This window comes from Spermophilus citellus (genome assembly GCF_964194105.1).
Source record: "Spermophilus citellus genome assembly, chromosome: 11".
NCBI classification, from domain to species: domain Eukaryota; kingdom Metazoa; phylum Chordata; class Mammalia; order Rodentia; family Sciuridae; genus Spermophilus; species Spermophilus citellus.
In genome coordinates this window covers 71199947-71224985 of record NC_138192.1, presented here as the reverse complement: position 1 = coordinate 71224985, position 25039 = coordinate 71199947, and the positions used below count along the sequence as shown (strand labels likewise).

Here is a 25039-nt window from a genome sequence, read left to right as displayed (position 1 = left end):
ATAAAGTTTACTTAGTTTATATTTTAGACAGCTTCTTCTCTGTCATGACAAAAAGAACTGACAAGAACAATTTTAGAGGAGGAAAACTTTGTTTGGTACTCAGTTTCAGAGATATAGACTCCATAGAATTCAACTCCACAGTTCTGGACCCAAAGTGAGGCAGATCATCATGGTGGAAGGGTGTGGAGAAGGAATGCAGTTCAGGATATGAAAGTCAGGAAGCAGAGAAAGCCTTTTTCAGGACGGACAAAATACATTCCTCAAAGTCACATTCCCAGTAACCCACCTCCTCCAACCATACCCTACCTACCTACAATTACCAGCCAGTTAATCCCTACCAGTGAATTAATGTACTGATTAGTTAAAGGCTCTCATAACCCAGTCATTTCACTTCTGAATGTTCTAGTATTATCTCACATATGAGCTTTTGGGGGATACCTTATATCTAAATCTTAACAGTTTAAAAGTTAAAAAAAAAATGTTTGTCTTCCAGAAGGGAGAATTCTGTGGAAGCGATGCCAGCTTTAGCTGCTAGAACCCTTACTGTTCTCTTCTTATCTAAAAGTATCACTTAAGGAGCCACATCCCAGAGTTAAATATAGATGAAGATTCATGAAAAGAACACAAGAAAGATGTACTCTTAATCAGGTCCCCAAACATATCATATTAGTTATATACATGACAATATTTATTTGATCAACTAAAAAGAAGCTTACATAAAAACATTCTATTTACAATAAATAGAAGGTATTTTCTAGAAGTTTTATGTTGATGTATGCTAAATGTGTGTGTATGTATATATATATATATATATATATATATATATATATATATATATCTCAATCCATTATAGAAATATATGTACTTTCAATTCACACATAAATACATATATAGATGTGTATATAAATATATATGTATATATATTTGTATATGTTTATATATACATAAGACTAGGATATAAACATAAAAGTATAACAAATGAGAGCAATTTTAAGAGTACACCTATGCTACTTAATGCTGTTTGTATGCCCCTTGAGCCAGGGCCTTCTTTGCCCTAGAGCTTCTGACCCTTTGAAGTCCTCAGATGTTTAACCTGGACTACTTTGATAGTCTCCTAATTTGTCTTCTTCCATCTAATCTTAACTTCCTTTATATCAACTCTATAGTAGAGTCAGAATAATCTTACTTAAAGGCATATCTATTTAGTTTAGTTCTGTATTTCTTTGATGGCTCTTGATCTCCTGAGAATGCAGTAAAAATTCTTTAACATGGCATATACTTTTCTCTATAATCTGTTGCCTACATCTCCACCTACATGCTTCAATTCTTTCTCAATGTATTCACAAGTATATCAAAGAATTTTACCTTTTGTACCAGTTATCTCTTTGACTAGAATACATTCTGTATTCCTGGAAAATTATTCCAAGTTTCAGCTGAAGCATTTTTTGCCTTTAGATGTCCTTCTTGATTATCTTTCACTCAGACTAAAGTTTATCATAGTGTCCATGTTTCCCAGTGAGCCTCATTTATATTTTCTATCATAGCATCTACCATACTGCATCTGTTTTATGTCTGTTTTTCTGATAGAGTAAGCTCCTTGAGGGCAAAATAATGTCATATTCTTTATTGATTTTTTTGTTCTTGACATATGGTGAGTCCTTAGTGATAACCAGCTGAATAAAAATAAGTAAGTAAATGTACAGGACAGGTCTGGAATCAGCCTTCCAGGATGAGTATCACATTTGTTCGCATTCCTTGGGAACATTAGTTAGACCATCTACATCTATGTGTTTGTTTCTTTTTGGAAAAAAAAAACAGGAAAAAATAATAGTACCTATCTTTGAAGGTTATTGTGAGGAGTAAATAAATTAACATATACAAAACCCTGTCTAATGAATGCCACAGCCATATTTACTACCTTTACATATTTATCACACACTTATTTACATCAAACATTTTTGTAATAGTTCAGTATTCCCCCTGTAGTAAACAAAGTCAAAGGTGGGTGTGGGCAGAGATTTAATGAGAGGAAGGTGATGTCAATGAATCAGATAATCTCATGGTATAATTCATTACAGAAACTAAAAAGAAGCATTTCCTAATGCATGCATTTTTTTTTCTGTATTAGAAAAGTAGTGAATCAGAGGTTTAACTAAAACAGAGAGAAGCAAAAAGAAGAATGTACATATTATGATCCTTCAAAACCATTCTGCTCTCTGGAGCATGGAAGTATTCCCTGGAGACATGGCTAAGTGTGGGTTCATGATCACTATTTAGTTACTCTATGGTTCTTTTATGAACTAATACCTTGTGAATGGTCAGTTCATAGTTATTTAATCTACTATTGTATAATTCTTTCCACCCTTACCCTTTTCCTAAAAGACACTATTATATGACTCTCATCTCAATAATAAAGAATGTTAACTTTGGTGTTAGATCTTTTTGATCAGTCATAACTTCTAGTTAGAAGCATTGGAATTTGACTAATTTAAACAAAAAAAGGGATTTTATTGAAGAGATGTTGTAGTGCCTCTCAAAGATTCCCCAGGACCGGAGGGTTTGTAACCAGTAACAGTGCAGAATACAATTGTGAAACTATAAGGTGAGCCCACCCTTGCTACTGCCACATGATCCAGACCAGGCTCACTGCCAGCAACATTAATAGTGCATGCTGTGTCTTATTTCTGGAATTGTTATTATTGGAATTGGATGTTGTGATTCTCTGCCACGGCCATCACCAAAACTGATTCTGTGGGGGGTCCCAGTTTCTAATCTCACTAATTTCTTATATATATTCTTAGCTGGAGGTGCCCTATTAGTGCAGTCTAGTTCACAGATCTGGATCCTAGATACCAGGAAGGCTAGGAGAGGAAGTGCCTATTTTCAGCTTCTAGTGGTGACTGGTTCTGCCTCATTTGGTGGTGGAAAAGAAGGAGGTTCAGGCATCAAAAATTAACACTTGTTAAGAAAGTATCGGTCATGAACACTGACAGCTTTTTAACCAAATGGAGACCAGTTAAAACCACAAAACTAGTTCCCATCATTTTCAACAATTTATAACATAGTTGAAAGCACTTTCAATCTGATTTAGGCTTCTTTCTTATTTTTATTAGGTTAATATGAGTTTCATGTGATTATACAAAGACACATAGGAAGACTTTGAGGCAACACAATTTGCCTTCTAAGTGTCACAAGTTCTTATTATACAAGTGTGACTCCTTTTATTTTCTATCACTCTGAGTCTTTATGGCCTCAGTCTTTTTTGGGGGATGGGAGGGATGACATGTTTAATCCCTATATAAAATCCTAACAAGGAGGAAGAATAAATTAGATTTGGCTTTGATCTAAGCATTACAATGTTGTCTGTGCAAACAAGACATTTTAGGGAAAATCTTAACTATGACTAAAAATAAATAGTTTGATCAGTTAATTTTTTTTAAAAAAAACAAGGAAATATGGGGATATCTAAAAGGGTACTAAGTTGTAATTTTATTGGTGAATGTATCTACAAGCAATTTGGGAAGTGGAAAGTGATTAGTGAGGCAGATAGGAGTGTTGGGTGTTGGCTAGAATTTGTCATCAGTTAAAGTGAGATATCAGGTAAACAAGTCATAACTAATTTCAATCTCAGTGTCTTCATTGGTAAGCTGCTGAGACAAAAGTTGGGGAAGCACCGAAAGAAACTGAAAGGGCTACATTGATTATTGATAATTATCGGAAAATATACAAGGCCAATTGCACTGAATAACATAAAATTTCTTTAAAATTTGACAACTAGCTTTTTACACATTGACTACACAACAACATAACCAGTAAGAGGGGTTTAAGGAGTAATGCTATCCACAATTTGCAAAATAACATGATATGCCACGATCATAGTGTATTGACTAGAATCCCATCAATCAGATATTTGAACCAAGGTTTTTTTGTTTTTTTTTTAAAGCAGTAAGTGAGGTATTCAATATATATTTTTCAGGATGTATAATATAAGCTCAATGGTATACTTCCTCATAATCATAATCCCTACACAGTAAGGAAATGCTTACATTGTGAGGAAAAGAAGGGATTATACTCATGGGAGAAAGAGGAAAACTTTCTTGATTTTCAAATTAAAAAGGGAAGAGAGAAGAATATTAATTAAATTAATTAAAATTAATTAAATTTATTAAAAGGAAAGAAAGAAAGGGAGGGAGGGAAGGATAAAGGGAAGGAAGAAAGGAGGAGGGAGAGAATGAGAAAGGAAAGGAAAAGAAAGAAAAGAAAATATGGTTTGGATGGCTTCTATTTGTTTCTATTTTTAGAATCATGATATAAAGTGCTTAAGATAAAAGACTCATGAATAAAAACCCAGCCTAATACACTCCCCCAAATGTATCTAAACATTGCAATATGTCAAATTGCTACCTTAGATTATTATAATTTGTACCCTAAAGACAAGGGTAAGATAAATTGTAGTGTATTATGTCTCCAGAGGGCACTGGTATTTACCTCAGGATAAGAAAGGTCGATTGAGCACTTGGCTTCTCCTTTTGGTATCGATCTAGTGGCTGGTATGTAAAGTGCCCTGTTCTCCTGATGGGGTGGGAAATGAAGTCACCTCCCCTCATTCATCATTCCTAAGGAGATGCACAATTCTCTCTTTATTATGTCCAGGTAGATCACTCAGGTGAGAAGGAGAAAGAATCAAGAAAGGGCAGTTAGAAGATATAATCTTGCTCATTGCCCCGTAGTGTTGAGTTTTGTGAAGAAGCTGGAAAAAATGATCAGTTTCTCAAACATCTCTCTATAATAGTGTGGTTCTAAGGACAGAACCTCTTAGCACCGCTTCCTTTTCTCAGGCCTTGTGTTCTTTCAGTTTTTTTTAGCATGCTAATTTGTTTGTAATTATGCAAATTAATAACAAAATGAACATCCAAAAGAATAAATGAGCTTGACTCAATCCAATCATTTTCAAAGACCTATGAGGAAGGAATTATTTTGAGAAATACAGACCCAGAAGAAGCGGAAAGAGCTAATAATATCCTCTGATGTCAAGTACTTACAGAAAACATCTATTTTCATAAAAGTAACTATATGGAAAAGACATTTTATAGATTTTACTAAGTTCTACTAGTGTAATGATTATATAATGTTAATGGTTTCTTTTGTTATGTATTTTCTCGCTTCTCACAAAATAACAAAATCTAAGAACGGAAAATTCTGTAGCTATTTGATTATAAAACTTGAAAATATAGTAAATTTAATTAGCATATTGGAAAATATTATCTATACACTTGGGAATTATGTTCAATGTAATTATACAAAAATATTATTTATATTTCTAAGTTAATATGAACCTTTAGACAGAAAGGGCAATGCAAAATTTTTTCTTTTATTTCAACTTTTTCTCAATGTTCATCCCTTCTTATAAAAGATACAAAATTCCATTATGTAAACAAAATATGTATTTCACCTCTTTATCCACATAAAATACTTTTTAAAACCACCTGCACAAGTATGGAGGAACTGCTCTTCTCTGATCTTATTTCTTTGGGAAAGGAATTGGTTATCACTTCCTCAACAAATTGGCCCTGATATGAGAACACAACACTCCTTTCCTAAAGCAAGCTCCATTCATTTTACTTTAAAGGAATGAAAGATATAAATGTAAGTGCATTGTCTTCTCTAAATGAAATTGAAAAGGTATTTTCTAAGAACAAACAGGTCTATGGAAACAGCAGACCCAAAAATATCATTAAGAAGAAGAGAGGTTGTTGTAATGGAGCTCCAATAACTGGAATAAACCTTACTCCCACAAATTCTATTTTGGAGAATGAGTAAGATGAATTATAGGGGAAAAAAATGCAACCAATCCAAGATGTTTTAAAAGCACTTGAAATAAGTCTTACTTATTGGTATTAGGACTATCCCCTGAGGCCCTGATTTCCTGAGAAACAGGGCCAGGACACTCTTCCTATGTTAATATTCCTAAATCCATTGAAGTCACCAAGAACATTAGTTCACTTAGTTTTATCAAAGCAGAAAAGGAACTGATGCTGAATCAATGTATTATACAGACTGCACTATTAACCAAGAAGATGAAATTTTCACAAAAGACCCAGGACAATGGTTGCCCTTGTCTGCACAGTGTGGGGTGGAAATGAGTTTCCCTTTATAATGATGTACTGGAATGGCCTGCAGTGTTCCTTCAGGGGAGGGAGGAGTGAACCCTCTATGCACCAGCAGAGTAACTCATAAGCCAACAGGTTCTGTAACAAGAAGCTGAAAGGGCAAATTGCAAAGGGACATGACTAAGACTTTATAGTCACACCTTAGCAGACAGTAAGCAATTACCACCAACCTCATTTGAGGACAGAAGAGGTTGAGAGTTACAGTGTGTGACCGTAAAGTAACGTGATTGATGTTAGTGGATAACAGAAGACAGTCTTACATTTCATGAGCACGCCTTGTAACCCAGGGAAAGATCACACATTAGCTTAGTTATGTAAAGAGCCAGGTGGCTATGAGAATCTTTACTACATCATTTAATAAGGTTTTTCACTTTATGATTATGTAAAACTCTGTGTCTATCACAAAATATTATTGATAAAGAAATATCAAAGGTACAAACAAGAGACATTAAGTATATAGACTGTAAAATTCTATTAAAACAATTTTGAATTAAACTATTGCAAAATGAATGCATGAAATCTGTTTTAATTGATTACTGGAGTATCAATATAATAAACTAAAATATATCAATTTCATTAGTTATTTTTATTCTAATTAGCTGGTTTATTATAATGTTTTAACATATATCTAGTTAATTTGAAGCAGTTAAATATTTAATTTATTTTTAATCTCCTAATATATCATATATATGCATAAATCCACTATTTCAACATAGTCTATCATTAACAAAAGTAACTGGAGTTTGGTATCTATGAAGTGATTGTTTGATTGATATTCATGATTTTCACTATGATTTCTTTAAGCCCCCGCTTTCTTAGTATTCTTCCCAGTCTTGTGCTCTATCTTTGATTGCAGTATTCATCTCAATAGAAATGACCACATGGCTGGGCATGGTGGTGCATGTCTGTAATCCCAGTACCTTAGGAGGCTGAGGCAGGAAGATTGCAAGTTCAAAGATAGCCTCAGCAAAAGCAAGGTGCTAAACAACTCAGTGAGATCCTGTCTCTAAATAAAATGTAAAATAGGGCAGGAATGTGGCTCAGTGGTAAAGTGCCCCTGAGTTCAATCCCTGGTACCAAAAAAAAAAAAAAAAAAAAGGGAGAAATGACCATATAAACAAAGAAGCCCTGCAGTGACAAGGACAGAGGGAGTTGCATAGGGGACAAGCCTCAGACCAGAACTAAGAGGGGAGTGGTCAGTTTGGGAGTAACAAATCTTAGCTCAGATTCACATTGCCATCTGTTGGAATAACTTTTGGTTCACAGCTAGTAGCTACGAGCAGCTCAGAGTGCTAGGAAAACCTACGACAAGACGGGGCACTCTGCTCTAGCAAGCCGTGGTCAGCGTTGCCAAACTACCAGACTACCAGGTCAGGAAACCCAGAGTCAAGTGCTTCAGGGCATGTAACCCTCCAACACATAGCCCCCCTCCCTTAGGGACAAAGACCCTTCCAGACTACCTTCCATCACAACAGTAATATTTAGTGTTTCCTCATAGTGTGGTAACAATAGGCATAAGGATTACAATAGGCATAAGATGATTGGCTTATAGATGTTAAGGTGCTTATGTGTGATTGTCGGGCATGCCCTACCTGAACCCTATAATAGTTGTATGCATTCCAAAAATAAGGGAGCTTGCTTGGAGGTTGACTGAGGTTGTCACCTGCCAGCTATCACCAGCTCCCAGTGTCCATGTGTTGCTTTGACACCACATCTCTAGCCTCCCACCCCGAGACTGAGGTAGCCGAGTGACCATCAACCACACCAGGGACGTAGGAACACTTACAGCCATCATCATTGCTAAATATTAGAATCACCTGGAGAGCTTTAAAATTCCCTGCTCTCTGATCAATTAAACCAGAAATACCTGGGCTGCTCAGGTGGAAACAGACTTAGATACCCAGAGCTCCCACCCAGATTCCATGACCCAGCCCAATGGGAATGGGAACAATGATTTAATTCTAAATTCCTGCACTGTCAGGGTATGAGCAGGAGGAGATGTGTCAGGTAGTCTGAAAAGATGCCCTGCTTCTGGGCCTGAGAGATGTAGAAACCCAAAGACAGAACTCACTGGAACCCACTACCAATTTCCCTGTGTTTCAACCCTAGGGAACCTGCAGCAAAGGAGGTTGAAGGGTTTTATAAGGAGGGTGAGCTGCATTTCTAGACAGATGAGTTCCATGTAGGCTAAGGGAAGAATCTGTAGTTCGCTGATTTTGTAGAGAATGTCTTTTTACCTTTCATCATGAGAAATACAAGCTCTCATGGGGTTAGGTTTGTGGTTTTGCTTTTGTTTTCCCCACAGTAAGTGCAGCTAATTTGTTTCACAGCTCAAGCAAGGAAAATTTTCACAAAATATAATTCTGTGTATTCAATTTCTATAAAAATAATATGGGATTTTACCATATTATTTAATCCTGAAGAGCTATAGGAAGGTGGATGTGGGTAAGAAGGCAGAGACACAGAGATTAAGAAGCTAGAGACAACCAGCCTCAAAGTGTTCAGATAGCAGGATCATGAACACACATTTGAGAGGCAGTAGTGACGTGGGCCTTCATGATCACAACAGGGATAGTTCTGGATGTAAAAGTGGAAGAAAAAAGTCAGTTCACCTAACATGCATCTACAAACCCACAAAGGTATCAGAGTTTGCATTTCTTTCTAAATTGAAAAAAATTCCGAGAACCAGATGGTTAGCTCTGTGGCATAGTCAGGAAATGAAATGCTCAGTTAAACAAATTCAGTCAACTAAATTCTTCATAAAGCAGCCCCTACCAATCTAGTACCAAGTGTGTTGCAGATAATCATTGGCTGAGGCCATTGTGCTTTATTTAGCAAACTCTTTGAGTTCTGTTTCTGAGTCAGCATTAAAAAGTTAATCTTATTGTGTTCTTTTCATTGCCAAGATCCACTCAGCCACAGGCACTGAGAAAGAGCTATGGAGGATAAACAGATTAAAGGACTGGGTCTGGAAGAAAAAAATGGTGAAAGATGGTTATTAGAGTTTTAATTTTTTACATAGTAAGCCTGTTATATGTAGCCTGTCTATAAGCCTTATTTATGTGCCTCTTGAGGACAAGGGGTGTGCTGTTTCTGTTTTCCTGAGAAAGAGCTTCAACTGGCTCTGACCGATCTGGAGAAAGTTCAGGAAGATTCCCTTGCCTGTGTCAAATGAAAAGAAACAGTTCTCTGGCAAATAGAAGCCCTTATATCTTAGCATTTGTACATAATGGTCTTGTATATTGAACAAACGCTTGCTGTATTTTTTTTAAGACAATTGTAGAAATATATCTGTCTTCACTATTGCAGCTGCAAAAAGCATAAAATGTCATGAGGTAGTTTCCTTCCCCTTACAAATTCTTTTCTTTTTCTTCCATACTTCAACTAAAATGTGCTGAGAAACCACAATTCACAAGACACTAGCTTTAACACTAGTAGAAATAAATAAATAAATAAAAACACTCTCAACTCTTCCTCTTTTCCTCATTTATTGTATAGCCTCTTCTGCTTGATTCAGTTTATATATTAATTATGTTATTCTCAGTACATCTTGTTACAATACTATGAGTAAAGCAGTCTGCAGAAGCAAATGCTGCATAATTCATATGCTTACACTTGAAAAACACAAACTTGCTTTCACAGTGGCAAACAGGACCCTGTGTATCTGTGCAGTGTATGTTTATGCATATCCCTCTCCTCAACCTTCTTAAAGGTCCAACTCATCTTTTCATTCTTAGAGGTGAAGTTAAGGATGTTTCCCTCAAAAGAAGACCTGCTATCATAATTTTTAAAATACGTACTAGTTACAGACTACTCCAGAGTGACCTATGTCTAAAGGTATGTTCATTTTAAGCAAATTTCTAATTATTTATGAAGCTTCTAAGAAATTATTGTCTCCCAGAGCTAAAGAAAGAACTGCAAAGAATGCTAAGGTGTGAGGCACATAACAATGCAGTCCTTCTTTGTATTTTTACATATACATAAAGTGTCTGTGAATCATATTTTAACCTGAGAGTAGGTACCACTTGATTAGGTCCTTTCTTGATTTTAATGGCAATACTACTGATGACAATAGCCAGTGTTTACTGAATAACTAATACATGCCAGATGTTATACTAAGAGTTTTCATGGACCATATCTTTTTATTAGCAAAGTGACCCTGTTGCTTCATCATTTTACAGAAGAGAATAGGTGGTGCCCTTGTTTGAATATTTGTCCCCACCAAACACATGTTGAATTTAACTGCCATCATGATGGCATTGGCAGATGGGACCTCCATGAAGTGTTTAGCTCATAAAGGATTTACCTTTGTGAATGAGGTGGAGATATCTATCTATCTATCCATCCATCCATCCATCCATCTCTATCTCTATCTCCCATCCTTTCTGCCATGTTATAATACAGCATGAATAACCTAGTCAGAAGCCTGACATTGGACTTTCCCATTGCCAGAACTGTAAGCCAATAAATTTTTGTCCATTTTAAATTACCCAGTCTGTGCTATTCTGTTATAGTATCACAAAACATACTAAGATAGGTGACTAACTCAGGCTGTGTGACTCTGGAACTAGAGGCCTAACCATTATTCTAGACTGACTCATTTTGAGTGCTTTTCCTATAATTTATAGTGGTAATTTTAAAACAGTGCACACAATCAACATACTATACAATCCATGAGATACTAGCTGTGGATTAGACACATTCTGGTTTGTAACTTGTGTGTTGATATCAATCTAGATCAGATTGGAACTGTTAATAGCAATATATGACTTTGAACAGAGATGTGTGTGGCAGAACCTAAAGGTAGGTTTAAAATGCATATAAGAAACACTTTACAATTAGTTGATAAAATATATTTAGATTGCTAGAAAATAATTATAGGTCACCTTTAAAGAGTCTAAAACACACAGATGTCAGATTATATCTGTCACAAGCTGTCAAAAATGTTTTCTATCAACCTAAAATTGTCTAGGGATTGTTCCAAATCCACATAATCTTTCAGAGTACAAATGTTTACATTCGGATTTTTGTAACATCAGATGCAGGTAAAAAGATACACATTGTCACCCAGCACATCAGTGTGGGCAGCAGGGTGAAGGTCAGGGATGCTTTCGACTCTTGACATGGATTCAGTGCAGCAATTTCACATGAAAGCAATTACCTAAGCGCTGGATTGCACTGATTACTTTCAAAATGTTTGGATCTCCATCTGCTCTTTCCTACTTAAGCCACTTAAAAAGAAAAAAAAATCAACTTCAGAAAAGAAGAGGCTGCCAGGGCTTCACAATTAATACGAAAAGAGTTCCTCAGTACTGCCTAAGGTGTGGGAAGGAAATCCAAGAGAAAATTCACATAAGATGAAAGTTGAAACGTGTGTGAGAATAGGACACAAAGAAAGTCCTAGACTACTAATGGGTTCAACTTTCCTTTTTTGTGGGGGATAGAAATGTATTAAAAGTAGATCGTGATGACACTGCAATTAGTATGTCAATCTTGGTATGGAAACACACTAAGAAGTCGAATTGTATTCATAAAGTAGGTGCATTTTATGGTGTGCAAATTGTATCTTAACAATTCTGCTAAATAAGGAAAAAAGAAAAAAGTCGTAAATATACCAGATAGAAGCCACAGAGTGGGCAAGTGAAAATGAACTCAGGAGAGAGACAATGGCAGTTTTACATCCACAACACATTTATTCTAATATCTGCTCCAGGATATTTCAAGAGGCTCTGGTGAGACTGAGAGGATAGGATGGATGATTCAAGAATGTTCCTACCAAATGGAGTCAGCCATAGTGAGTGGATAAAGAACACCCCTCTTAAGTGATCCTTTGCATTCCAGCATTAAAATTCTAGTTTTCACTGGCACAGAAGAGTTAGAATTCAATCCTAAGACAAAATAAAAACCAGTGCTAATATGATATTTTTAATCTAAATATCAACAGAAGACATATGGAGTACCTTAAAAAACGATTGGATATCACCCCTATCTACCGGAAGTAGTAATGGCTGTTTTGAAAAGCAAAGTATAAATTGCCAATACCAAGAAGTGCTAGTACTAAGCAGCAACCTAGTCAAGAGTCCCCCACCTAACCTTTTAAGAGACTGAATTGGTCCCACCACTTCCCCATCACTCCAGGGGTTCCAGCCTGGTTTCTATTATTACTAAATTATTACTAATTGTGACGTTAAATGTTGTCAGAAATCCAAAACTTTCATACAGAAACTCCAAAGGCCAACAATGATACATACTGCTGGCTGTTAAAGAGGTGGTGCCATAAAGTGTAATCTAGAATGTATAAATGGTACATCTGTCTGCTTAAAATACCTGGCATAAGTGAAGATGCCTATGTCTTATATCCCCCCCTCTTTTAGAACCCCCTTACCTATAAGTATAAAACATCTGAACCATCAGCAAACAGAAGGGGCTTTTAATCTCAGAGATAGCTCAATTTTCAAACCTTGTTTAGGCCAATACTGATCTCCCAGACAACCTGTTACCAAATAGCCATCCAATTACCTTGAAACACCTGATTCCAATAAGTTAGGAAGGAATTAGACAGATTGAACTTAATTATTACAACTTATGAAATTATTACTAATTGTGACATTAATTGTTGTCAGAAATCCAAAACAAATGTTCTTTCTACTCAAACTTGACTTCCAAATTAATAACTATTACAGTATATCAACAAAATTTACATATTTATATGTGCGCGCCAGGGTCAGAGTTAGAGAGATATAATGCAAGGACTTGAAATATAAAAAGAGATTGAAAACATTGCCAGAGTCAACAGCATCTTATGTAAGAACAGAATTAACTACCTGTCTTTACTAGCAAACATCATGTCCTCAATCCCTGCTAATAAAACAAGCAATTTTTAGAATGCATTTAGATAGCTTAAAAAATCCGAGCAAATAATCAAAGACTATTTTTTTTACACTCACTCCTAAAATTTGGCATTTATCTCAAATTTTCAATAAGGATTATAAATTAAAGTTTTGTCTTAAAAATTCAAGTGACTCTTTTTCTTTCATTTTCTCACAGACTTCTGCATATAGTGTGCATTCAATAAATGGTGTTTACCAGTTTAGGTGCAGCTATGATTCCTTTCTGTTGTATATAAATTGCATTGCAGTATGGCTTAGATTCATTCAGTCATCAGGAAATTATCAGGTATAGATTTTTTGTTGTTTTTGTTTGGCTTTGTTTCCCCCCATCATATATTCTTTGTTGACAAACGTATGCGGAAAATTTCTTCTTAGGTAAACGAGATGCAGAAGTCTAAACCAATTAGCACACTCTGGTCATAGGAGTTTGTTCAAGAATGAGCATATGTGTTCCATTCAGAGCCTGTTAGATGTTCTAAGCTTTTACTATGAAAAGGACACAATCTTTCTTTGCATTCCACTATTTCAAAATAGCTATGTGAGAATAGGGTCAATCCAGGGGAATTATGATTGGGAGGCTAAGAAGAAGAAATCATGCGATTTGCAAAATTCCCCAATGTAATAATTGAAAAGGTCCAAGAGAGCTGATTCACCACTGGGGATTCAATCCAATCTCCAATAAGATTGCATTTTTATGAACTTTTGTTCACGTTGCAATGTCTGTTTACATTGTGAACAACGTTCCTTTTTAACTTAAGGCACTTTTCCTGAGATTTTTCTGTCTTTTGCACTATTAAAGAGTCTTTATTGATAACAAGCTTCAAAGATAATGAGGTACTTTCACATAAGTTTCTCTGTGTCATATTAGATCCCGTGACAGCCAATGTGATTGGTAAATCACTGATCAACTTCCCTCTCTAACTTATCTGAAACTGAGGCTTGAGTGGGTTATGAATTAGGTCCATGCAATATTGGCTACATAATTTGCCAGATTCAGTGCAAAATGGGCATGTGGTATCCTGAGTTCAAAAGTTATTGAGGAATTTCAAGATGGAAACAGTTGAGTGTTAAAGTAAGGTAAGGCCTTTCTAAGCACAGAAGGCTATGCAACTGCAAATAACTCATATCTATGAGTGATCTGGATCTATGTACTTGGCAGGCAAGTGGCCAGAGATATTGGTAGAAGTCAGATTCCAAATACCATAGTTCTGGAGTCTATAACACTGCTTCCCTATATAGTGAAGGATTTGTCAATACATTGCTGATACTTCTATAGAGAATTTGTTAGTTAAACTGTGAACATAATTACATTTTGTATTGTTGATCAATTTAAAGTACTCAGACACCTCTACAACTGATTCACTCCAACACTCCTGTGTTGTAGCAGGTAGGTAGTAGATTACAGGGAGGCCCACTCTGACTTTCTTATGTATATTATGTTTCCTTAGGCAACATTACAAAGAAATATGGTCACAAATTTATTGAGCTAGCAATACGGCACACATTTCACTTTCCAAACAAAGCTAGAACAAGAAAACAAATAGTAGTTCACATGTTAAGTTCTTAATCAGTCTACCTGAAGCAGTCTCCTCCCTCTCCACCCACACCACCCAACTGCTTCACTTTTAAACATTTGGGCAACTCTATATTTACTGCAGATTTTAAAAAGGAAAATATAGCCATTATGAAATTTCATATCCCAGTTACTTCGTTCCTCATGGAAAATGCAGGCCCGAGTACAGCTGTTTATAGTGAAATTACAATTTTTTTTCCAAGTGCCGAGCTCTGTCTGATGAGTTTTACTATTTAGATTCTCACATTCAAAAATCATTATGTCACATGAAAATATTTGGTGATATATGATAATGAAGTAATGAAATGGGAAAATTTTATATAAGATAACATTTAGAAGTAGCATTGAAGTTTTATGTAACGTCTGGGTTCAACTACTCAATTTTTGATGATTTTAAAGAAAACAAAAAAATTCCCCATAATAAATAGCTGAATAATGCTTTACTTTTAGTCTACGCAAACAACTGGCAGACAGTTTGTCATGAATTATAACCTAGAAGCAGGGGCTTAATACAAACACTGCTCTCAACAGTTCTGTTTACTTGTCAACCAACCTGGGCTGTTTAATCTACATTTATGTTTGAGATGTGAGAGTCTTAAGGGGGAATGTTTCAGCATGGTTCATGTGGCAAAATGATTAAAATAACTAAATCAATACATTTATATACTTTAAAGACGATTTTCTAAAACATTTTAAAATAACAATTTTTTTTAATGAGTTATAAAAATAAACCAGCCACCAAGAATGAGGGGGTTCCTGCCTTGGTAAGAGCAATTTAAGCACACACAATGTACTCACCACCCACAGTGGCATTACCTTCTCGGATCTGTTCTGGTGTTGATACTGGTACTGAGAAAAGGTATTACAGGAAGAAGAAATTTTGTCCTTCTCAAATTGTTTTTTCACCTTGGCCAAACCACCAGGCACTGTGCACATTTCTGATTCTTCCATCATCTAGGATGAGGAAAAAAAAAGGCAAATTCAGCTTTCTATCTGGCATGCTTTTGTTTTAAACAGTTGACAAGTATCGAAGGGTGGTATATTAAAAAGATATTAGCACACAATTATTTTAGCAGGCTTTTACTTAAAACCTCAATACAAATAGTCACAGTCTAAGTTGTTTTCTCATTGATCAGTCTTGGTATATAGTTGGAACACTTTTCAAAATATGGAGTTAATTCTCCTTCTTTCAGATAAAATTTAATGTCTGGAGGTTAGCCCTGTTTTGTTTCCCTAGGAGTACAATCCAGGGTCTTGTGCCTGCTAGGTAAGTGCTCTACCACTAAGCTACACCCAACCCCTTGGCCTATAAGAATGTATTTCTTTAATAATACATAGTGTAGTGGATATTAGTATAATGAATTCAATTTTGATCAAAATAAGCTTTTCATTAAAACCCCAAATACCTGTATAGGTGACACATTATTCTGAATAATTATAAAATCATTTTTCCTTAGTTCAAATTTTTAAAAAATTATCAAGTATGAACAGAACAAAGAGACTTAGATTATGTCTTATGTAAAAATATTATCATCAATAATAATAAAAACTGCTAAGTCATAGCACTAGGATGCTTTTTCTGTATCTTCATATGTATTCTGTCAGTTAATGCTTCTCAATATTCTGTGAGATACAGACACCTATTATCCACATTTTAAAATAAGTAAATTGTGGTTTGGGGAAATAAAACAGCTTGTTAAATTCTCTCAGCTAGGAAAAGAATGTTAGCACTGACATTTGAATCACATCTGCCTGTCTTACACACTAGCCTTAAAGAACAGGCAGAAAAACAGCAGAATTGGCACGTCCCAGGTCTCAGCAATGAGCACTGGTGTGTCAGGATCAGGGGGCTTTCACTGTAGAAGGGTTTTGGTCTATTCTTGCCATTCCACAGATGAGAGAACAGATTCCAATACATATTACTGGATGTAACTCAAAAAGCACTAAAGGGTCCTGTTGGGTCTTCAGCCTCATCAGGAAGTACAGAAGTAGATCAGAGTCTTTGGTTTTGATGATTCAACACACTCCAGAGCCCAGAAGGTACTCAAACCCAGATGGGATGACTACTTTCCAGCAAACAGACCTCATGCCAACCCTCCTCCATGAAGCTTCCAGTTCTGCTTGCAGCTGAGAGGAGACTCAGCAACACTTCAAACTAGAGCAGGTCTTCTGAGGTCTGGTCCAGTCCTGACATAACCCTGAAAGCCCTAAGACCTTGAAATTGGAGCCTGGGGAGCTGAGGTTCTCATACTATGGACCCCTGGATTCCTGGAATCTTAACCCAACTATACAGCTTCTCAATACTAAAAATACAGCATCTATCTTGGGTTTGAGTTTCCCATATTCCAGAATGTTGGAGAATTAACTAGTTAATATTTAGTATTATCTGAATTAGCATCAAATACTCAAGTGGTTGCATTGCTGAGTTAATAACATTTCCGCACTTTCATGACCTATCATGTATTTCAGAATACAGTTAGAAGAAGAGATATGATTTTACATTTCTATGTACTAGATATTTATGCTGTCAAATTCTGTGACAAATTTTTAAATGTTAGTTCTAATCAATTACTGCTGTTTGATACACACAAAAGTAGTGAGAAGGTATGTCATCTCTTTTGAATTTTAAAAGAAATAGAAAAGTGAGTCAAGGTCACAATATTTCTTTGACCCCCACCTGCTATTTAATTTACATACATGGCTTTTCTGCATAGATCATATACAAGTAATATATTAGTGTTAAATTATAGAAATTCAGGTAATTATTATCAAGAAGGACATTACTGTTTCAAGTAACTATAAACGGCGTACAAATCATGTGTAAATTAGTCTGACTTTAGTATTTATGTGAATGCATGGATATTCTCCCACTAAATGCATTAAAAAAATTTCAGTTCCTAACCAGATAGGTTGCCTCCTATCTGCCAAATAAAATAAAGATCTATATGCACTCATTTCTTTCCTTTCAGCATTGTGCATTGGACTTAGACCATGCAAAAGTACAATTAGCTGATGATTTTTTATTAGAAGTATTCTCCCTACCCTTGTTGGCCCAGGAACTCATATGACACAACTGCAGCTTCTCATTCACCCAAGTGAGATGAAGCCTCTGAGATGTGGATAGTATGCTGCTAAGGTTTCCTTGATCATAGTTTATGGAGGAAGGTTCACACATATGAGATATTTGAAGGTCTCTGTGGCTGTACATGGAGTGACACTTCCTTGCTCAACTGAGGATCACTCCTGTAACTTTGCCTTGTTTAGCACCATGTTCTAAATATCCTCTCTAACCCATGTTATTATTAATGACCACAAAACAAAGACTGCTCTGTGTTGAAATTGTTTAGGGTTACAATTTTTCCATGTTTCTTATTCTTTGGCTTGGAGTTCACATATGGAATCTAATAGCTATGTCAATAATAAGAAGTTAATTTAAACATGTGACACTCAAACCCAGAGAAATATACTAGATAGCTATCAAATTTGTTTACAAAGAACGGTCTATAGGTTATAGAATCTGATAGAAATGACATAATTTTGGGAGTTGGACAGTGAGTCTAACCCTACTCCTGACAAAACTTGGGATTAAAATTCCTGAACCTTTAAAAAAAACTGGACATAGCAATATATTTCTCACAGATTTGTTTTGAGTGTTAAAATAGAAAAGAGAAATAAAATCACACAGCATAGAATCTGGCATTTTAATCCATTTCTCAACAAACATTACTTCCCCGTTCTTTTCTAGGTGTTTCTGCAGACCACACATGACTTTCATTTAAGTCTCAGAAAATGCCATTTTACTTAGTGTAAGACAAAGGGAAACTGATTATTGCTAACTATCTAAGCATGAGTGAAATGCATAGGATTCAGTCTGGGTCTGAATCTATTACTTCCAGATTTTACACTTAAAATATCTGAGTATTTTGTAGACATTAGTCATGAGCAGTTTTCATGATTTTTCCTTTCCTTTCCTTTGCTTTTTTTGGTGGGAGGGATATGTATAAGGGATTGAGCAAGCATATAATGCAACTGAGTAAACAAGGCAGCTATTTTGCTTTTCTTTACATATTTATCAGGTTTCCTTTAAGGCTAACTATGTACTCTTCTCATCACAATATTTGATAATAGGGTATTTTGGGGGCAAAGAAAAAATATATATATTATAACAGAAGGAGAAAGTTGAATTTAATTAAAAGCACCAGATTCAAGAAATAACAAACTGACCTTGGCTTCCTTACTACCTAACTGCATAATCTCCTAAAAAAATTCAGCCAGTATTTTGGCATGTAAAATATGCAGAGAAGATGAATATTGAATTTCTTATGCATAGACAACTTTCAGATTGTTGCTATTTTTTTATTGTTGTATTAATAATAGACCAATTTACCTATGTGTCCCCCATTTAAAAAATATATTTTTAGTTGTCAACGGACTTCATTTATTTATATATGGTGCTGAGAAACAAACTCAGTGCCTCACACATGCTAGGCAAGCGCTCTACCATTGAGGCACAACCCCAGCCCCCTATGTGCCCCTTTTTAACATTCTCTTTTTAGCACCAGAAAAAATACAAATAATGCATGATACCAATTTATTTTATCTGAGTACCTGGAAGTATTAAAGTCTTCATAAATAAAAGGTTGATTACTAAATTATCAGCCTTTAACCAGGTGCTTCCAAGATCCACTGTTTCTCCAAGAATCATTTCTCCAATTTAGACTATTTGCATGGAAGTTCTGAATATCCAGCAGGGGGCGCCCTCTAAGAAGACTGGTAGGAAGCATTGTAATGCTACTATTTGTTTTGGAAGCCAACTAGTTACTTATGTCATTTCTGAACATTCATTCCAAATATATGCTGTGTCTAAAATGTATTTTAATGACTATGTAAAAACTTAAGTGTCATCTAGAATTGCAATATTGTTAATGAGCTTGGCACAGTCAGCCTTGTATCTAAATAATTTGTAAAGAATGTTAAGAGTAGCTATTTTAAAATACTACTTTTGGGATTAATCTCTCTCTCTCTCTCTCTCTCTCTCTCTCTCTCTCTCTCTCTCACACACACACACACACACACACACAACTTGGCTAATTTGGAGATTATAATTATAAAAGAACATTCTTATATTCCATTAAGCTGAAAAGTAAAGAATTCAGAATCTAACAAATTCTTTTGACTATGGCTTTATTATGTGTTGGCTCTAAAAATTGGTGGTCTTACTGAATCCTGCAGTTTCCTATAATCATAATTGGTTTAGCAGAGTGCCTACATTGCTAATCTCTCTCATTTCTATGTTGATTAAGCCTCTCCTAATGGATTTAGTGCATACAGAGAAAAGCAAAAGAAATTATACAGCCAGAGAATTTAAATGAACCGTATATGATACCAAGGAGGGCAGCATGCAAACCCACATTATTAAAATTTGAAATTAATTCCCAACCTTCCTGAGGAGAATAGCTATAGGTTAAGTGATAATGATGACAATAATAACACATTTATACAGTGCCTTCTGGCTTACACATAAATTATCTCCTTGATTTCTCACTAAGACCCTATGTGGTAGATGATTATTCCCATTTTCCAGTTAAGGAAACTGAAGCTCAAAAAGGGGTTAAAATAGTAGTTCAAGTTCATGCAACCAATATATAGCAGAACTGAAGCTTTAATTCAGATGATCTGAATTTGATTTGCAGTGTATTTGTCTTCTTTAGACTTTATTCCACTGCCTAATGGTATTCTTGCCTTGCAAATGTAAGAAGAGGGTTTGGACCAATGGCAAACACATTTTCTAATACAGAATCAAGAAAAGCAGCTTACATTAGCTGAGAAGCTGCGGCAGTCACCCCTGGAAACAGCTGCCTGGTACTTCGCCATCCTCTCCTTTAGGGAGACCACCTCCTGCAGATCCGAAACACCCTCACTCCCCTCAGCACGGTCTTCTGCAGGCCTAGTAGGGCCAACAGTCACTGAAAACAAATGTAGAATCCTTAGTTATGTGTCAGGCTTGAAAAGAACATAGCATTACCTTACAAACAGTGAAGGCATTTAAAATACTTGGCTTCACAAAACACATTGCAATGTCACAATATTTTTAATATTTCATGGTCAACCTCTTTACTTCAAGTTTCAAGCAATGCTACAAAATGCCTGAATAGTAGTATATGCTTTTATATGAATAAAGAAATACTACCCCTTCCTCCTTCTCCTGTATTTATTTTGAAGACAAGTGTGTGTGTGTGTGTGTGTGTGTATTTAATAATTGATGTCTCTCTAGCACTGTGTTGTATTTATGCTAAATGCTATAAGAGCATTATCTCGTTTACTCCTCTAATGACCTAGTGAGGTAAGTGCTATTATTTTCTAAAATTTATATATGAGAAAACATAATTTTATAGCAGTTAAAAAACTTTCCTAGGATCACATTATTCATAAGTGGCAGACTTGAAGATGTTTAGACTAAATCTTTAGCAAGTCTAAAAATTGCTCTTTGCTTCTGTCCTCACCCCTCAACCCTCAAGGAGATACATCTAGCTAAAATATGCACGTGCTGTGAGAATTATAGACTGTAGGCTTTTTTTTAATTCATAGAGAAGTGTGTTACATAAGAAAAAAAGTAATAGTATCATTAGAAACAGCTTTGTCTGTCACCCATTTCAGAGTCTGATATTTTCCCACGGTTTAATGCAGGGCAGTAGCAATCACACAACTGGAAACAGCACAAGACTGATGGCAGGACCACAGAATGACAGGTGAGAGAAACAGAAAGATCTAGAGATCAGATGGTCGAACTGAATCTAACCAAATCCTTTTAGGCATAAGGAAACATCTACCTAAATATTTCCTTAAGTGAAAGGCACATGAAGACCCTCATATTTGGCATATGTGCCAGAGCTGGTCTTATTGGATCTAGTGCTCTTGGCTATGCTGATATCCTGCTTGATGGTTTATTATTTACTCTTAGGTGCTTTCAATTTCAAAACCATTTCAAGGGCTCTTTTTGAGACTAGTGAACTGAATGAGGTATATAAATGTGTATATGCACATATGTGCCTGTATATGGTATGTATGTACATATATACACATATGGGTGCATGTTCTATGTTTATGTATATTCATCTCTCATTTATGCAGCCCTTCCTTTTACTCTGAGGGCTGGAAGCTTCTGGGACTCAACAGGAGGGGCTTTTTGATGTACTTCATTATTTTTGTTGGTTTGATGTCATGATGAACCAAGGTCCAAACAACCTCAGATAACAGCGAAGCCAATCTTTCCTTTCCCTGTTACTCCTTAGCCTTTGGCTTCCACATTGATGCATCTGCATGGGCTCTCTCTTGTCCAGTGAGTAAGGTCCACAGAACAGGGTAGAGGAGAGTGTGGCTGTGAAGTTGCTAATCAAGACCTCCAGAGACCAAGCAGGAAGCAGGTCTGATTTTATTGTGTAGTAACCATGTATATATTCTCAGGCAGTAGCTAAGCAGATTACAGGAAGCCACCAATGCAATTTCTGCTAATTGTCCTTGCAGGGTCAATTAAGGAGTGGGCTGTGAAGCAAGTGCAGGGACTGCTCCACATGGCCTCATGCCCAGGGCTATGCCTATGGGGTAAGTGGCCTGCTGCTCAGAGGCCTAACATGAGGGGAGTGGCCTGCCACTCTGACGCCCTTAACACATGCCATGAATGCAGTACTCCATGCACTTGTCTCCACACCCATCTTGTTGAATTTTTAATCCTTTTAATTGGTGTCTTCAAGGTTTAGGTAGACAGTGGTGGTTAAAACAGCTCCTATGGCTCAGAAAAAATAAAAACATAATTTGAGGTTTGACTCCCTGAGTATTTGGTGTTCTCTAGAGACTTCTTAGTTAAATAAGCATTTTCATGTTTTAATTAAAATTGTAGAAATATATTTAACATGCTATCAAAATACAAAATATAAAGGAATAACAAGTTCTATGATATCAATATTGTTCATATAAAACTGATATGTTCATAAAATTGTCAGCTGTCTTTGAAATTCGCCTGTTATCTAAATCCTCATATTCAAATACAAGTCCATTCCTCCAGTCAATTCTGATTAAAAAGCAATTCCTACCAATTGCTGAAAGTCTTTTATATACTAAAGGAAAAAGTATCATGATTATCCCCATGTGGATTATTTGTCTGCACAGATGCATTCAGTTTATGAATGTACTGTACTATTTTTACTTCATTGAGAATGAACACTATGAAATTTTTTTCACATTAAATATACATCACTTTTTTTTAAAGAGAGAGTGAGAGAGGAGAGAGAGAGAGAGAGAGAGAGAGAGAGAGAGAGAGAGAGAATTTTTAAATATTTCTTTATTTATTTTTAGTTTTCAGCGGACACAACATCTTTGTTTGTATGTGGTGCTAAGGATCGAACCCGGGCCGCACGCATGCCAGGCGAGCGCGATACCGCTTGAGCCACATCCCCAGCCCATACATCACTTTGTATACTATTTACATATGTTGTCATTCTTTTATTATTAATAGAAACTCAACCTATTTGTTTTTGGTAAAATTTATAGATAGTACTTAATTTTCAAGTGTTCAATTCTTTTTTTTTAAGAGAGAGAGAATTTTTAATATTTATTTTTTAGTTTTCGGTGGACACAACATCTTTATTTTATTCTTATGTGGTGCTGAGGATCGAACCCAGGACCTGGCGCATGCCAGGTGAGCGAGCTACTGCTTGAGCCACATCCCCAGCCCCAACTATTCAATTCTTATCACATTTCAACCTACTGAAATATTCCCAAGGTTATTGTTCAAGAAATTGGTGGCATGAGTATTAAGAGATTTAGATTCCATTGTTCAATACCTTTTCATGCAGATCATGAAATAGACACTTCATTCTCTCTCTCTCTCTCACTCTTTCCCACATCAGTAACAACATACTCAGGTAGGGGCGTGTAGTAGAAAAATCACTGTGAGTCAATTGGCTGTATTCCATGTTGTTTTCTGAGTCTCCTCAGTCAATGTCTGTCAATATTTTATTGGGAAAACAAGGTGATGCTTCTTGCTTAGTATATGATAATGCATTGCACCCATACACTCCTAACTTGGTGCTGATAACACCTGATATAAATTTCCAGGGTTGGCAAGACATCCAGACATCCTTTTCCTTAGGGATGTGTGGGGAAGAAAAGAGTGGCAGGAAGCATCTGAACTCATAATACATATTTCAAAAGAATTTATGCAATTGAATTTGGAGAGCAGTATAAAATGAGTTCTGAATATTTTTTAAGGAGAAAGGAGACAGATGAACAAATAAAGATGCTTGTTGTCATATTGTATTCCTGGAAAAATAGGCAATGAGGAAACTGATCAGTATGCAGATAGGACAGGGAAGGAACAGACTGAAAGGCTAAAGTGCTCTATGAAAAAGAGAAAGGGAAAAGTAAAATTTCAGATGTCTGTTTCTATTAGAAAGCATTATAAATATTAATATCACAAAATGATTTTGTTAGAAGGTTTCTGTCCCTGGGGTTTACAGGTAATTCATTGTAAAGATGAGTAAACAAAAATCCAAGAAGTGTAGTGAATCTTCCTGAATCTCCAGAGTTAATGGCATAGCTGTGCTTGGAATTAATCAAACACTAAATAAAGAAAGTTTTTATTTGTTTGCTTATGTAAACATAATTGCCAATCCCCAAAACATATTAATTCTTTGTGTAATAAAATAAATCCAATAAAGGAGAAATAGCATTAAGAGAAGTACTTTGAAAGAAGTACTGAATAAGGTGTATACATATTTACATAATAAAAGTACAATCTGTTATCATGACTACTATTAGATAAGGAATATAGCAATGTCTTCTATAAGGCTTCTGAGATTCTTAGGGAAAAAATTTACATTGTAATTTTTGTAGTATAAAAATTATATAACAGATAAATCCCACTTATGTCTATATTATTTTCTGAAATCACAAGACACTGCAGGACACTGTAGGACTAGAGTTGTGTTTTCTAAAGTCCCAAATATATGATTTTCTTCTATAGTTTTTGAAAACAAACTAAATCAAACAATACATTTGACCAATATTACAGAAATTTGTTATGCCTTCCTGTATTCTATTTTTTATCGAGAGTTCATGTTTAAAGCATCTTCAAAAAATACAGTGGAACAATGTTTATAAGCAAAATACTCCTTTCTTAACCAATTGTTCACATATCTTCAATCTGCCACAGAAGAAATTGTGTGGTCACTTTTATGTGTTTCCTTGGAAGTGATAAATAGCTCTTAGACATTAGAGACAGAAAACAATGAGGAATAATCAATGTAATCAATGCACCCTGAAATTTTCTCTGGCTTTTACAAGTTCTATTACCAAAGAAAGAAAATTTAGGAGTATACAATGATGCATATTAGGAGACCTTTTAAAAG

At 35.6% G+C, this 25039-nt stretch overlaps 1 protein-coding gene across 4 annotated transcripts in view; it reads right to left on the bottom strand.

Moving 5' to 3' along the window:
- The window catches only part of XIRP2 (xin actin binding repeat containing 2), a 75317-nt gene that overhangs the window by 29009 nt on the left and 21269 nt on the right, over positions 1-25039 (bottom strand). For 2 of the 4 annotated variants that reach the window (XM_081261260.1, XM_081261263.1), the window contains exons 2-3: positions 20451-20599; positions 15432-15587 (exon numbers count right to left, since the gene is read on the bottom strand). In XM_081261260.1, the coding sequence (XP_081117386.1) occupies positions 15432-15587; positions 20451-20507 (213 nt within the window). In that variant the 5' untranslated portion in view covers positions 20508-20599. The remainder of the gene's footprint in view (positions 1-15431; positions 15588-20450; positions 20600-25039) is intronic. The other 2 variants (XM_081261261.1, XM_081261262.1) reach the window with 2 other exon arrangements.